General features: G+C 42.1%; 2 protein-coding genes across 3 annotated transcripts; one reads left to right on the top strand and one right to left on the bottom strand.

Moving 5' to 3' along the window:
* Positions 1–2,336: 2,336 nt before the first annotated feature.
* sybl1 (synaptobrevin-like 1) lies at positions 2,337–6,927 on the bottom strand. 2 transcript variants are annotated; one of them, XM_070836726.1, is made up of 8 exons: positions 6,790–6,927; positions 6,237–6,448; positions 5,518–5,575; positions 5,036–5,173; positions 4,778–4,868; positions 4,315–4,382; positions 4,081–4,173; positions 2,337–3,442 (listed from the first exon to the last, which is right to left on the bottom strand). In XM_070836726.1, exons 2-8 carry the CDS (start codon positions 6,380–6,382, stop codon positions 3,377–3,379), a joined length of 660 nt encoding a protein of 219 aa, XP_070692827.1. In that variant the 5' UTR covers positions 6,383–6,448; positions 6,790–6,927; the 3' UTR covers positions 2,337–3,376. The 2 variants fall into 2 exon arrangements, with proteins under 2 accessions (XP_070692827.1, XP_070692826.1); XM_070836725.1 differs by having other exon boundaries at positions 6,237–6,414.
* Positions 6,928–7,552: 625 nt separating this feature from the next.
* Positions 7,553–12,696, top strand: polr1d (RNA polymerase I and III subunit D). The gene is made up of 5 exons (XM_070837007.1): positions 7,553–7,622; positions 8,199–8,296; positions 8,689–8,765; positions 9,752–9,834; positions 11,826–12,696. The coding sequence occupies exons 1-5, from the start codon at positions 7,584–7,586 to the stop codon at positions 11,871–11,873; spliced, it is 345 nt and encodes a 114-aa protein (XP_070693108.1). The 5' UTR covers positions 7,553–7,583; the 3' UTR covers positions 11,874–12,696.
* The last annotated feature ends 2,790 nt before the right edge of the window (positions 12,697–15,486 follow it).

The raw sequence follows: 15,486 nt of genomic DNA, 5'->3' as shown, positions 1-15,486 counted from the left end.
CTGTTGTTTAGTGGGCCTAGTTATACAATGTAAAAATGGTCCTCTTGTGCTGTTGTTAACAAGCATGTCCACTTTCAGTAGCATTTAGAAAAGTAGCTTTTAGACTCTCCAGTCCAAGATTCCCTACTAAAACCTCAGCGATGAATGCTGCCACCTACACAGGATACACTATGAAAGCACAGATGCATTCAAAACAAGTGGGATGTCTGGCAAAAATCCCTCTGATACCCGACACTGTGCAGTAAACTGTAAAAGACTATGTGGTCTACTGACCTGTGAGATTTGACAGCCAGAACTATTCTGCCATGTAAAACGCTAAAATGGGGTTTAAGTGTCTCACATTAATTATCAGCATTATTATTTGATATGCAGCCTCACTGTTTATATTTAGAGAAATTCAATGCAAGTTTCTGCCTTCAAACTGCATTACACATGTAAAACTGAGAGTGATGAATAGAACAATGCCTTTTCTATATCTGAAGCCCCTGAGGCACTGAGCAGAAAGCCTCAGATGGCCTTTCCTTGCCTTTGCATGGGTGAGCAGACACATCAGCATAATACAGTGAGCAGTTATGAGAAACAGGGTCAGTCATCAAAAGCGCAGCACAGAGCTGCCCCACACTACAGCAGGGCAGGTCAAGTTGGCGGATTCCAGCCAGCATGCCACAGGCACAACACTGTCCTCTGTAAAACACAGAGGAACAAAACCAAACCAATGCGCCTGGTTGGAAGAATAGCACGGCACTGTCTTTCAACAGCCACGGCATTAGTCAGCCTGCTCCAGTGAGAAGGAATGGAAAAAAGGCTTTCAAGACAAAGCTGCGGGCCTGTGACCCTTAGTGAAAAACAGAGGCACGTCAGATGTGTCAGCAGCTGGGTGAATGTATCCCGGTTAGCTCTTCATTCGCTTAGCCCAAACTGTGATACTTGCACTGAATACACGAGTAAAACATTCCCAGGAGTTTGTCAACAACAAAAAAACAATATGAACAAAGACTGAAGTTGGATTAACTTGCGTTCGGATTGTTTTTGACAAGCAGCTCGGACAAGCTGAAACTCAAGCTCAACCTGAAATATCGTGTCAGACATACACCTATATTTTAGCAGTATCTAAGGACAGTCTGTGCTGTGCACCTCTGTCATGTAAAGGAGTCCCTGCTGGACAGAATCTGTGCAACCTTGCAATTAACTAAGTTTTTAAGATTGCAAGCACATACACATGGAGTCACCTGGTCAAGGGGGTGTAGTTAAAATCAAAATAAACATGAAGGAATCCTGCTGGGTGTATTTATAGTATCTCAGTCCTCCCTGACTGCTCTGACACACGAGGTCAACATTTCCTGATCAAAACAACCCCCTGCACCTGATTGACAGATAATCCCTCCGAGGAGCCTCCTCCAGCCACTTAGGTCTATAATTAGAGCAGGAGTAAACATGACATGCCGCTACAAATAGCAAGGAAAATACTCTTTCAAGTCCATAAATGGTTTAAAAACATAGTGGACCACACAGCGCCTCTGGTACACTGAAAGATTAGTGAATACGGTGGCTTTACGTCAAAAAGTCCTCGGTGTTTAAGCTACCTCATTAGCTGCGTTAGCAGGCTGAGCAATAGTTGGGACACAGCGGACCACCACTAACTAAAGCTACACTAGGTTTCAAACATAGATTTTACTGGACGAAAAATTAAATTGAAGTTAGCCAACAGAAAACAGCGGCTGACAAAAAATAAAAAATAAAAAAAAATAACACTTGGCGTAACTAGCTTAAAATTAACTAGCTAACCCAAACAAGAAACACGTTAATTTCCGTTGACAGGTCTAACGTTTTTGCACCTTAAGTTTAACAGTTTAAATAGGTGAGTGTAACAGCTGTCTTACCACCTGCCCAACAATAAAGACATAAAATAATGAATGAATTTCATTAAAAAGGACACAGCGTTAGTTAAACATGGGAAAATGAGCACAGTACTAGCTGGATGGCTTGTACCTGTCACGGGAGCGCGCTGCAGCTACGGGAGCGCGCCGCTGACCGGGTCTTAATGAACAATTAATTCCACCAGGTGGTTTTTCCCTTTTTCTGAGCATCCTGAAGAAAACCCCTCACACACTGCCTACAGCCTGGCCATTCAGCTCATATTGAGCCGCACACCTGATGAACGAGTGTTGCTGTCTTGAACTTTGACACAACGTGATGCGTTGGCGTCCCTTTACTTAATTTAGTCCTGAACAAGTCGTTGTAATCAACTAATCAGAGAACAATTGCTCTGATCAATGTAATCAGGTGACATTTTTCAAAATGAAAACCACAAAAATATCAAATCATCCTCTCTCGTTTTCCATCTCTAGGGATCAACCATTTGATGGCATCAGATTTTATTATTTCAAATCTGAATGTACAATAATTAAATAATTACATGATAATAAATCATATGGTGCCAGGAAGCCAATTGTACATCTATGTACAATGTAAAAAGTGCATTGTGTTAACAGAAAGAACACGTGGGCACACTGAACGTCCTAGCAGATTTAACAGGTAAAAGGAAGCCTCCTGTCAAGGTGGGAAAGCGATAAGGCGGTTTGTAAGAACCATTACATAATCTGAATTAGTAATATTAATCAAATTTACAATATTTATTCGTATGATCATATCTGGTATTTTACAACATTCATTTGAGAATATACTACTGTGCTTGGTGATAAACATGACGGAAGTCAGAAAATCTGTGTTTCTGACCAAAAAGGGGGCTAATCTTCATGAGACAAAGCCTACATGGCCCGTTAGACACTTGAGACGTAACGTATACTGCATCAGTTTTGTCAAACATTAGTTTTCAGTGATGTAACAGAGGACCAGACACTGTATTGAGGGAGTCCTTGGTGGAATATCTGCAATACACTGTAAATGCTACTTACACTTGCAGGTCCCATATGGAAAAGCAGGACAATAACAAAGCAATCTTTGCTCTCTTTGTGGCGCATTCCAGGTATCGGTCTGAATGGATTAATTACATAGATAGGTGCAGGACAGTATCTGAGAAACCGATACATCAGGCCACTAAGTGCATGAGACAGGATGAACAAGATTAGACGAGATCACTGTTCCACATCAGTTTTAGGCCACGTGGCTGCTGTCCATTAGTGTGGGTATGAGGTGGGACTCCCTGTCCAGAAGGCAAGTCAGTGTGCACACTATCAAAGAGGGCGCGAGGAAAGGAGGCAGGAGGAGGAGCCGCATATGTCTTCCGGGGACGTTGAAGCTGGAGGAGCCGAGGAAGGAAAGTTGTGTTTCCTTTTGTATCCACTGGTGGGCAGAGTTGATCATGCGCTTCTCCCCCTCTTCCTTTATCTCCTTCTCTGTTATCCCCACCCTCCCATTATTTGACACAGCTGGGCCAGCTGAGCCCCCCACAGGCTGCAGAAACGATGATGTAAAGGACCACCTGAAAAGAGCACAGAAACAAAGTTCACTTCCTTCATCACTGTTTGGTTAATCACACATTGAGCCACACAGTTGAAACACACACAAGGAATTCCTTCAGTCAATGTCAAACAATGCTGAGGAGGCTCTTTGATCAGTGCTGCAATGTGTTTTCAGTAAAGCTCTAATTAACCATTATTTTCAATATCAATTAATCTATCAGTTATTTTCTTGATTAATTGATCAGTTGTTTGGTCTATAAAATGTCCAAAAAAAGATGTTGAACAGTGTTTCCCAAAGGCCAAGATGATATCCTTGTTGTGTTCACAACTCAAACATATTCAGTTTATTGTCATAGAGGAGAAAAGAAACCAGACAATATTCACATTTAAGAAGTTGGAATCAAAGATTTTTTTTCCTTAAAGAATTAATCAAACCAATTAATTTAATAGTTGACATCTATAGATTAATTTTTGCAGTTTTAGTACTCAGAAAGTTAATAATGTGAAGAAAATCACATGAGTTTTACAGGGAAGCTGTCGCAGTAGTATTTAAGTAATCTCAGTGATGTTTTATGACAAGAACTCAGCACAGGCCAAAGTGATAATCCACAAAATCGGCGATAAAACCATTACGACTACCATGTCTGTGCGTACTCACCAGGCACACCAGCACAATGACAATAGTCAGCTTGAGGTTCTTCATGCACATGGCGCGTGCCAAGTTACGACTTGTGGTCTTAAATGTGACCGACTAAATAAAGCAGGGAGAGAAAGTGACATCAGTGGCATTGACATTTGTGGGTAAATGGTCTGCTGATAAAATGTAAGCGTGTGGCATGCATCAGAGCACATGTAGGATGAAAGGGGCAAAGCCATTGGTGCTTAGACTCACTGAATCCACCAGATTTTCTGTCTTGTCAATCAGCAACTCCAGCTTCTCTCCTCTCTGAGCTACCAAGTCTGTGGAAAGACACAAACCCAACATTAACTTGGCAGACACAAAAGGTCCACTGTAATGTGGCTCATATCAAATGGCGGGTGGAATCTGACAGACATCTGAGGCAGTAATCCTCCTGTTTTCATCAGAGTTTTATATATCAAAATATTACACAACTCTTTGGCCATAATATTTGCCTTGGGCATGAAGGCCAGCATAGACCAGCACTTCATTGGCACAGCATACTGAAGAGGTAATTGATGGAATCACACACACACACAAAAATCTCACTCACACATCGTAAGTCCTTTCTGATTCAATTAAACAGGCGTTTAAATCAATTACTATCTGACAGTCCCAAATCAAATAGAGGTATTTAAGCATGACTGTTCCATGGGGAGACTCATGAGAGGCTCACCGATGTTGCGGACCATAATGCCCTTCAGGTCATCCACTTGCATCTGAGTCTCAGTGAGTCGATCTGATCCTCGTGGGTCTGAGTGGTGTTTCTGCAAAGAGACACAGAGATGGAGAGAGGTGGGGGAACAGAAGGAAGGAGATCTGAGTGTATTTTGTACACTCTTTTTTTCATAGATTACAGACACAAAACGCAGCCAAAGGGCCCTCACAAGAAACTGTTGTGCAATATACCTAAAAAGACTCTTGGCCTACTCACCATCTGAGCTGCCAGTGTTGAGGAGAACTCACTGTTCATGGCGTAAGGCAGGGCTGTTTGTGCTCGTGACCCGTAAGTTGTCTGGAAGCGCTTCTTGACTTCACTGAGGAAGCTGAATGCGCGTGACCTCTCAAAGTCCTATAGTACAAAAAAAAATCAATGTAATCCTTACCATTTTAAGTAGAACCCCACTGAAGTTCCAGTGAACTGTAAAAGGGCTTCCTGTGTTTCCTGTTTCACACACTTAATATATTCACCTGCAAACATGGGTTGGGGATGCATTTGGGTGCAATAATTGTACTTCTGCTTCTCAAGGTGGCAGGGATACTAAACTAAACCTCTGATCAGTGCTTTATATTCAGTTATTCGTCATCATGCCCTAACTTAAATCTAATTCAAGGGACTTTTAATATCTATCACTGAATTTCCACTAACCCCTAAACATATAAATATCCAGATATCTGAGCCAGTTGTATACTTACATCATCAGTGATACACAGGTATATAATTCTGTCATGGCAGATGTAATGAAAGAGATAGCTGAAAAAGACAAAAAACACCATTTAACATTGTAGATGCACAGTTGAAAGAGCACAGTTTTATACAGGACACTACACATGCTGTAAAATGTCTACGAGAACACTAACTAGACTAAATGACACTGTTATTCTCCTCTCACCTGTCTTTTTGAGGGAGGACATGTGACTGGCATGTGATACCACTTTATTGTATCAGTTTGTGGTTTCTTTTTGTGCACCGTCTCAACATGATATCCAATATCTGAGTATTTAGTCATCTAAGTCATTATATCAACTTTTGACAACAACTGCTTGTTGTAAAAACCCATGTGGCTGTTGAATTTGTGTGTAAATATGTTCTTCTGCACATAAATTGGTATTTTAGACACACACATCTAAACTAAACACATCTAAACTAATATCCAGTGTATTGACTTTACCTGATGACTAGTATAGCCTGTTTTTTTGTTTACATAGTCATAGTTGACTATTGTTGACACACTTGCCAGAGGAAACCACTGGGAACAATGGGGTTCGGTCAGCTTTCATAAATATCATGTACAGCAATCGAGGTAAGTTTACTGCTGTTAGCACCCACATTACACCAACTTTACTGAAATGGGACAGTCACACAGACTGGCCACAGCATTTGAGTGGGTGGGTGTTGTGTGCGTAAATCCTACCTGCCGTGGCTGTAGGTCAGTTTGTTATTCTCTGATGGAATTTTGGCTAAAATCTGTTCGGTCACTTCCAGGAAGTTGCCTCCACACCATGCGTGCTTTGCCAGGATGGTGGTTCCACGAGCCACCACAGCAAATAGGATTGCCATGGCAACAGCTGGGCTTTCGGCTCTGTTACTCGCTGACAACACAGGAGCAGAAACAGGGAGATGTTACTAGAAAAGGAAAGAGGAGATTGCTTAACAAAGAATGACTCTGGTGAGAGGACAAGGAGGGGAGTATGTGTGTGAACGTGTGTAGCTCACAGACTCCAAGCATTAGTAGCCACTAAGATAACTGCTAGCTAGTTACATGATCCAATTGTCACGACCAATGGAAGCGAAAGCCAGATTAACGGTGACTGGAAAACAACAAGCTAGCTAGCTAATAATGTTATTACCCGATGTACATAACGTTAACGGCGTTAGGTTGATAGCGCTTTACAACAATGCCAATTATTGGTTCTAGCTACGTAGCTAGCGGAATTAAAGGTGATATATAACAACAAATCAAATACCTCGAAGTGTCAGCACTGTTCAAAGTAGCTCATTTAGTGCAGAGTCCAGCATCTAAGCAGATTCCATCTGCTAGCAAGCTAGCTAATCCCTTTCGAGTGACTTCTGCTTTGCAAATCACCCAGACCCAGGAAAAGACGTCACTGCCCTGTTGGGTAATGGAGTTCTTACAACAGTCTTTGTTCAAAGCACTCCGCTATATTGTTTCGTTTTTGGAACTACGTATTTTACTTCCGGTTACGCAGTGTTTTCGTCACATGTTTTTATATACGTCACGTTAGGGCGACAGTTTGTATTTTTTCAAGTCGTTTCTACCCTTTTGAGGGTCTTACAGGCAACTCAAGGCGCTCAGTCTGTCATCTACCCAACCGTGAAAAGATGACTTCGTAGTACAAAGAAAGTCAAAATATCAGATCATTACTACATGCATTACATGTATAGGCCCACTCGCATGCTGTGGTTCACAGGTTGCAAAGTTACTGGTTACAAAGGTTCACATATCTGTCATAATAATTATTATCATGTGTCTGAATGTTTGATATACAGTGTGCTGTGCATATATGCTGCTCTAAACACAGACACTGCCTGTGTTTGTTGCGGTTAAATGTCTTACACAATATAGACAAAACAACAGCAAACAATAATAAATAACAGTATCTGACAGTATAAATAAAATAAAAACACCTGTTGTGGGGTAAAGGAGCTGATCCCTGTCGCTCCGCCTCCTGCCTGTCAGACAGCGCTGAGGGCTGACTGCCCTCCCCATCCTTATTGACGGACAGTGGCGATGTGAAGCATGGCCGGGGAGGGCGAGAAGAAACCAGTGCTGGAGATGGTAAGACGCGAAAATGCCTCATTCTTAATGATACTGTACGCAGCCGTACGGTTTTCTCATTGTTAAACCCTGCTAGTAGGAACATGTCAAGCTAAAGGAGCTAAAGCTAGCATTTCGACCGCCTGTCAACTCTTCACGTGGGCAGCTAGTGAAGCTAGCAAGTGGTGCCACCTGAGACCCAAACTACATTAAAAGCTCTTCTCTTTAATGCACCACTAGCTGCGGGCCCATCTAATGAGCGGTGTTATGTTAAGCTAAGGTGACCTGAAACGTAAATCACTTTACCTGCTTTACGTCTGTTTCCTTCTCAGCCCATAGTTTGACTCGGCTCCTCCACTGGGGGGCGGTGTTTAAACAGACCCGAGTGATCCTCCAGTTTCTCTTGATGCTGTCCAATATGTTAAACTCCTGCTTGTCAGTGTGCATCTGTGAGCTAATAAGTACAGGATGTATTGGCAGTGCATCATAGTCCCCTCTTTATATGCCTGACGCCTCCAACTCACTAATCACCAAGGAGGGATTTGTCTAATTTCCAATTTTAGCTTTGGAGTTATAAGTATCTCTTTTGTGTTGCAGGTCCAGGCTGATGGGGCTGATGAGGGCAGTGTAACATTTGTGCTGCATGATGAAGACCATACACTGGGAAACTCCCTCAGATATATGATCATGAAGAGGTCAGTGCCATTGTTTTGTTTATCTTTACAAGCTGCTTTAAGCTCAGCGTGTTGATGTCACGGTTTTGACCTGTCGCTCTGGCCCAACCTTAACCCCACTCCCATGAGGCACGCTCTGAAGTACAAACAGTATGATTGATGCTTGATATCTGTCACTTGTGATTTGACTCCAGCTGGATCCACTCCAGAGATCAGTCTGGCTGTTTGTAATATCAAGAATCGTGTGTGTGATTCCAATTTGTTCCCAGGGTTTTTGTTCTCAGTCAGTCCAGGTCAGCTGGGATGAGTTGATGGTGGAAAAATTGTAATAACACTAACATGTCTCCACCCATCTGAAGTAAAACAATGATAATAATCACATGTCCTGCTTTCATTTTCCCGTTTTCCGTCAGTGTGGATGTGGAGTTCTGTGGCTACACCATCACCCACCCGTCCGAGAGCAAGATCAACTTTCGCATTCAGACTCGAGGTGAGAAACACCCCATAAACCTTGTCCTCTTTTTCTCCTCACAATCCAGGATACCGATGGCTAACTTTACATTCATGCGTAGTGCAGCTGCAGAGTAAACATGTTTATTGGAGTCTGGTGCGTTTAATTTGTCCACTCAGCCGAACAAGAAAGGCCACTGACTGACTCTAAGTAACACACATGCACACACACCCCCTCTTGTTCATGATAACACCACCCCCATCACATGAAAGGACTGAGTAAACAGCTTGTTTTTGTTGTTGCACTGAGTTACAGGATGCCTGGAATTTTCTCATCACAGCGTAAGACAATTACCTTTCAGGCACTGTGCTTTCAGACACTCAACTATATGTCTGTATTTATTTCTGTCATCATTTCCCACCGTGACCACAGTGAAAATGGGTGGAGGAGGGGGGGGGGATTCTTTTAAATCAATGGTTTTCAGCAACACGTTTTCATTTTCTGGTTTATCTATTAGATGATCTTATCAAGTTACTCTAGAATAGTTAGATCAACATCCCTTAAAGCGAAGGTAGTCAGGTATTTTTTAAGGGAGAAGTTTACCATATTTTGACTTGCGTTGAGCTCTTGATCAGTACTTGACCTCAAAAGCGTACCAGTGCTTAAACACTGCTTAGAATTAGCAGTGACGTAGTTGCAAATTGCAGATAGGTTTGAGCGTCCCGCAGGGCTCTTGTATGGGACACATATATCATTAGTTTTGAGTGGCAAGCGAGAGAAAATGATCTTGTGGAAAATTGCGGGGCCTCTAAGCAGCATCTCCGTCTTGCTTGGTTTCATGATTTCTATTAGCTCAGTCCTCATCATGGCTGCCTGTTTCCACTTAGACAGCTCTTTGGGGAGCAGGATGAAAACTCACAACTTTGGCTGAATCCTGACATGATTGACCCGTTAAGTGCAAGGATCTTTTGTGGGTGTTTTTTGCTGTGGCTGTTCTCCTCAGATGTATCTCCTGTCTGTTTCAGGGGGACTTTCAGCCACAGAGCCGCTGCGGAGGGGCCTGAATGAGCTCAGCAGTGTTTGTCAGCATGTTCTCAGCACCTTTCAGGTAGGCCTGTGTGTCCGTATGATACGCTGATCACCAGTCTCTTACTGGGGAACACTGCTGAGCATGATTAGTCATGGGCAAGGGGGGGTACGGCAAGAAAATTTTCATTTAATCAACGCCTGAAAAAGCCATTTTGTACAATACAGAGCCTCCAATCATGATCAGTAAAGCTGCTCTTTCAGTATAGATCTCAATTTGTATTGCACCATAAAATTTTAGTTTTTCGTTGTGTTCTGTACTAGTTTCAGCAGTGAGTCACCGATTAAATGTTGCCTCAAAGTCTACATAATGCATATATTTTATACTTTGCCAAGAGAAATTGCAAGCTTATGAGCTCATCTGGACATATTTTGACTCTGACTTTTGTTGTGTTTGTGATTTCACTTAACAGTATGTGCATTTCCCCCCAAAAAAGTAACCCCCAAAGAATACTAGCCAAATCCTAACCCCCCCATACACATGCTGTGCGTGCGTGCGTGTGTGTGTTTGTGTGTGTGTGTAAAACTAAAACATCGATAATGCCTCGACTGTAGAACCATTCTCCCATTACAGCATCACCTCCATTTGCGACTTTGTCGGCCTTTAAACTTCGTCACCTGATTCCCTGAAAACTGTCTGCCAGAAAGCCCTGAAGCTAAACGTCTTCATGCTTCTTCAACCATACAGCTATTCAGGGCGCAATAACGCAGTTAGTTAGCGTATCTTACGTAGTTCTCTGGTGTTTTGTTTGGACCACAATGGTGTAATTCTGACTGGGCCTGAACACTCAGCTGTAAAGCTCGCGCTAGTGGGAGGGAGGACTTCCTGTGATTTCTTGCAAAATAAAAGCCGATTAGTTTCTGGTAAAAACCTAAAAACACCTAATTACAACCGGAGCGTACTTTAGCATCCTGTCCTGCCTCCTGCAGCCCTCGGCTAAACCAAACGGAATATTTCAGCAGGTGGTAACAGTCTGACAGACAGGCTGCTGTTGTGTGCATAGACTGTGTGGTTGTGTGCTACATGTGTGAAAGAGTGACTCCGGATGTCCGGACCTGATTCTCTGTGAATTGTCCGGAGTTTATATGAGAAAACAGCTTTGGCAATGATGGGAAAAATAATTTTTAATTCACCTTCTACATATGATACAGCCAGATAGAACTAATTTTGATCCAAGCTCAATTGCTCCCCCAGCTTTAAAAGTGGGGGTGCAGCTGCTCAACCTTGATTTTTTTGGGGGGGGGGTTAGCTATTTGTTCAGTTCATAAAGAAAATTGGTACATTGACCACTTTAAATCAGAACATAAGTAAAGAAGTTACTGCAGATAGTTAAATGCCCCTATAAGGATTATTTCCATATCGGTAATGGCAGGTGAAACACAGTCCAACCCAAATTTGGCAAGTTTACATTTTCTGTCAAGTCCCATCCAAAATTGGATGTCACCTCATCCTTAGTGGAAGGGCTGGGCGTTAACATGATCTGAATACAGGATCGTGATAAAATTTATGAGGATGATAAGCTTTTTATTTTTTTATTTTTCATGATAATAAATTATATTGTAAAGTTTAAGCCTCTGGTTTCTTCAGGATTCAGCCGTTACCAGGATACTCTTCAAACTGGCAGTATTATTATACAATTATAAATTGGGATTAAATATTGATAGTGATCAATATGGAAAGAAGTGATTGTGATCCTATTTTTTTACAATATCCCCCAGCCTTACCTAGTAATATAAAGGGCTAGTGTACTGAGCAGGGAGTATAATCAGTCATCCCCTTGTGTGAGCTTATTGTCAAAAGCTGATAAGCCGCTGCTCTGACGTCTCTGCAGAGAAAGGCGAGTAAGAGGTGAACTTTGAATACATGGAGGATTATTATTTTCATGTGGGACACAGGAAGAAACCCCGGGCCGTATGATCGCCTCTGTATGTACGCCACCCTTGATAACATATGACCCTCTCCGCACTCTCTCAGCTCCACCTCTGACTACGTCTCCTTTTGTTCTGTTCCAGGCCAGAGTCAGTGAGTTCAAAGAGAGGCAGGAGCAGCCCATGGAGTGAAGAGCATCACACGTGTGTGTCGCACTCAGCTGCTACAAACTGTAAAAACGTTACCTTGATTTGTCCTTTTTTTTTTTTTTTTGTCATTTTTTCAAAATGGTTTGATCCTATCACATTTATTTATACAGCTTTCTTTTTTGTATTTGTTGGAATTGGTTCGTGATGCATTATAAACATGTATGTCTATCAGTCCTGTGTTTTTCATTCCTGATTGATGGGAATGATTAGTAAAAGAAATAATAGGTGTTCAACTTTTAGAAGACTTTAATTTTCTTTTTCTTTATTTTTTTTTATCTCATGGAAAGATTTACTCCATGAATAACACTTGGCCAGTTGATTTGACTTTTAAAACTTATTTTCATAACTACTCATGTAACACTGTTTGAAGGATGTCCAACTAAAGTGATGAGATTCAAACACCAAATTGCTCTCATCTGTCCTTTGAAGCCGTGTTTTTGACGAGTCAATGAAGAAGTATAAGCTAGAATGTCCTTATTAGCAGAGGAATGTGGTGCGAGGGACTTCACACAGTGCCAGGAAGACAGAGAGGGAAAATGAGGGGAGACAAGTGTAAATAATGAGGTTAAAGTTATTTGAGGTTAACTGCATCCCTCCGTCAGTCACATGTTCATGCGTGGCTGCCTCTGTGGGTACAAATTTGAAATTTGAGGAAAAACAGCAACTAACTCTTGACTCATATTTGGCAAATTATTACTATTTCATTACCCACATGATAGAACAAGTTGACTTACCCTTTTGAAATGAGTGGTTTACATTTTGGAAAATTATTCTCTGTCTTACAGAGTTGGATGAACAGATCAATACCACTTCCAGGGACTGGAAATGGGGAAACGGCTAGCCTTGCTTTGTCCTTACCAGCACCTCACATGTCTTATTTGTCAAATGCAAAAATGAAAGTGTAACGATGTCACAAGGTAGTTTTAGGGGGGGGTTTAACCTCTGGACAGAGCTGGTGAGCTGTTTCCCATGCCTCCTGTCTTTGTGCTAAGCTAACCAAGGGCCTCCAGGGTGTAGCTTCATATTTAGCTTTAATTGACTGTCGTGAGATTGGAATCGGTCTTCTCTTCTGGCCCTCTACATCAAAGAGAATAAGAGCTAAATTGGTCATTTCCCAAAAAGTAAGTCGAGCTTTAGCAGTGAGAGTCAAAAAATGGGGAAACTCGAGTAAAGTGCTGAACAGCAGCCGCTGTGGAAATACTGGTGTGGCAGCAGCACAACTGGAGAACTATAAAATTCAAATCCATCACTAACATTTCATGAGCTGACAAGCCAAAGTTGAAGCCAGAATTCAACTATGATTTGTAAGGCAAAGAATGTGTTACATCTGCTTTTAGAAAAACACATCAGGCTTGGGCACAAGACTTAAAATATTGCTTGTGTAGAAAATCGTTTATGCAGAGCCACAGGGAGTCTGAGGCGCTGCTGTGGATAAATGATTTTCTTAGCAAACAATCATTTTGGGTGTTGTGCCGTATTTGATGTGGTTTCGTTCAAAATGTCACACTGTCGAAAAGTTCCATAATTAGTTTATGGGGAATGAAGTTTTAGCTCTCACTGAGTTATATTTGAAGCATGATAATGAGTCCTTAGTGTATGTTTGTTTCACCAGTTTGGAGGAAAATCCCTCCAAACTGAGTCAGTGAGCTCGCTTGCTTTCATGTCTCCTCACCAGCGACAAATGTGGATGGAGGCGTTATGTTCTCTGCCTGTCCGTCTGTCCGTCCCACTCTTGTGAACGAGATATCTCAGGAACATTTTGAGGGAGCTGGACCTAAGGATGACCTGATTACATTTTGGTGGAAAAAAATATAAAAAAAAAAATATAAAACTTAATTGTTTTTTTTTAATCAATTTACAAAATGCAAAGAGAGCAAACAGAAGCAAAAATGGATGTGACCACCCTTTGCCTTCAGAACAGCATCAGTTCTTCCAGGTACACTTGTACACAGTTGCAGTTTGCAGGAACTCAGCAGAAAGGTTGTTCCAAACATCTTGGAGAACTAACCACAGATCGTCTGTGGATGTAGGCTGCCTCAGATCCTTCTGTCTCCTCATGTTATAACAGACAGACTGGGTGATGCTGAGATCAGGGCTCTGTGGGGGCCACACCATCACTTCCAGGACTCCTTGTTCTTTACGCTGAAAATAGTTCCTGATGACATTGGCTGCATGTTTGGGGTTGTTGTGCTGCTGCAGAATAAATTTGGGGCCAATCAGACGCCTCCCTGATGGTACTGTATGATGGATAAGTATCTGTCTGTATTTCTCAGCATTGAGGACCATTAACTCTGACCAAATCCTCAACTCCATTTGCAGAAATGCAGCTCCAAGCTGGCAAGGAACCTCCACCATGCTTCACTGTTTCCTGCAGACAGTCATTATTGTAACTACCTTGTATAATGTTGCTGTGCTCAGTCTTGCCATGATGACCTGTGACATGAAAATAAGTGACAACATTTCACACGAATGTCAAATGAGTTAAAATGATAGACTGATGAATTCTATATCCTAAAGGTCAACTTCAGTCTGACAGCATAATGTTCTGCCAAAACACTTTATTATTCCATTATCCGTTATTCAACACCATCACTCAGGACCAGAAGCAGAGATCGTGACCCTATTTCACGTTTGGTTGGTTTGGTTCACCTTGAAACTGCGGTGATTGTGTAGATGCGTGTGAAGCAACCATGTTTTAGATTGAACACCATCCATTACACAGTCTACTGTCATGGCTGCAGACAGGGGGTCTCATAGGCAGAGGTCTCCACTGCTGTTGTACAGTCTGACGGCTGTGGGCGCAAATGAGCACCTGAAGCACCCAGTTTTCCACCTGGGTGAGATGACGTCTGAGGGGGCTGTAGAGAGGATGAGAGGGGTTATCTCAGATAACTTTGACCTGCCCGTCCTCTCCGTCTCTGCCTCCAGCCTTAATGCCACCATCCCAGCACAACACCACGGAGAAAGGAGCACTGGCTGCTGCAGACTGATCTGCAGGAGCCTGTACACACTGCGGGATCTGAATCTTTTTAAGAGGAACAGTCTGCTCTGCCCCCGTCCTGGAATCCAGTTTATTGATTTGGCCCCCGAGCACACCCTCTTCACCTCCTACCCCTGGATAACAACCAGGACAGGGGGGCGTCTCATTTCTCTGGCAGAGCACCACAAGCTCATTGGTCTTGCTGATATTGTACTTGAAGGGATTGTTGTTGTGACGAAGCTCTCCTCTGGAAAAATAGTCTCTAAGTGAAGGCAACGTTTTTCTCAGTGGAAATTATTCACTGGAATCATAAACAGCAATATAGTGATAACTTCCATTTTGCCAAACAGTACAGTTAATATCTTTTTATTACCCACTATTCACTCCATATGTGATCAGAATTGTTGCTTTAATGATTTAATTTTGTGTAACTAGTATTTTGTTTTAACCTACATTATGGTTTCTAATAGCAGTAGTACATATCTTTGACCTTTGATTATTGACTGCGGCCAGTTCTGGTGGTTTGGGAGCTGTCGAGAAAAAAACCCACCAAAATCCTTCTCTCCAATAAATTGTTTTCTTTGTTAACTGAGGGAAAAAAACCAGAACTCTTTC

This window comes from Pempheris klunzingeri, chromosome 9 (genome assembly GCF_042242105.1).
Source record: "Pempheris klunzingeri isolate RE-2024b chromosome 9, fPemKlu1.hap1, whole genome shotgun sequence".
Taxonomy (NCBI): domain Eukaryota; kingdom Metazoa; phylum Chordata; class Actinopteri; order Acropomatiformes; family Pempheridae; genus Pempheris; species Pempheris klunzingeri.
This window is presented reverse-complemented; position numbering and strand designations above follow the sequence as displayed.

What these genes read in the sequence shown, in the direction of transcription:
- sybl1 (XM_070836726.1), bottom strand. Translation starts at nt 6,382, where the DNA reads ATGGCAATCCTATTTGCTGTGGTGGCTCGTGGAACCACCATCCTGGCA. An exon ending in CTGACCTACAGCCACGGCAG is followed by an intron (nt 5,576 to 6,236) that starts GTAGGATTTACG and finishes TGTCTTTTTCAG; the next exon opens with CTATCTCTTTCATTACATCT. An exon ending in CAGAAAATCTGGTGGATTCA is followed by an intron (nt 4,174 to 4,314) that starts GTGAGTCTAAGC and finishes TGCTTTATTTAG; the next exon opens with TCGGTCACATTTAAGACCAC.
- polr1d (XM_070837007.1), top strand. Translation starts at nt 7,584, where the DNA reads ATGGCCGGGGAGGGCGAGAAGAAACCAGTGCTGGAGATG. An exon ending in AGAAACCAGTGCTGGAGATG is followed by an intron (nt 7,623 to 8,198) that starts GTAAGACGCGAA and finishes TTTGTGTTGCAG; the next exon opens with GTCCAGGCTGATGGGGCTGA. An exon ending in CTTTCGCATTCAGACTCGAG is followed by an intron (nt 8,766 to 9,751) that starts GTGAGAAACACC and finishes TGTCTGTTTCAG; the next exon opens with GGGGACTTTCAGCCACAGAG.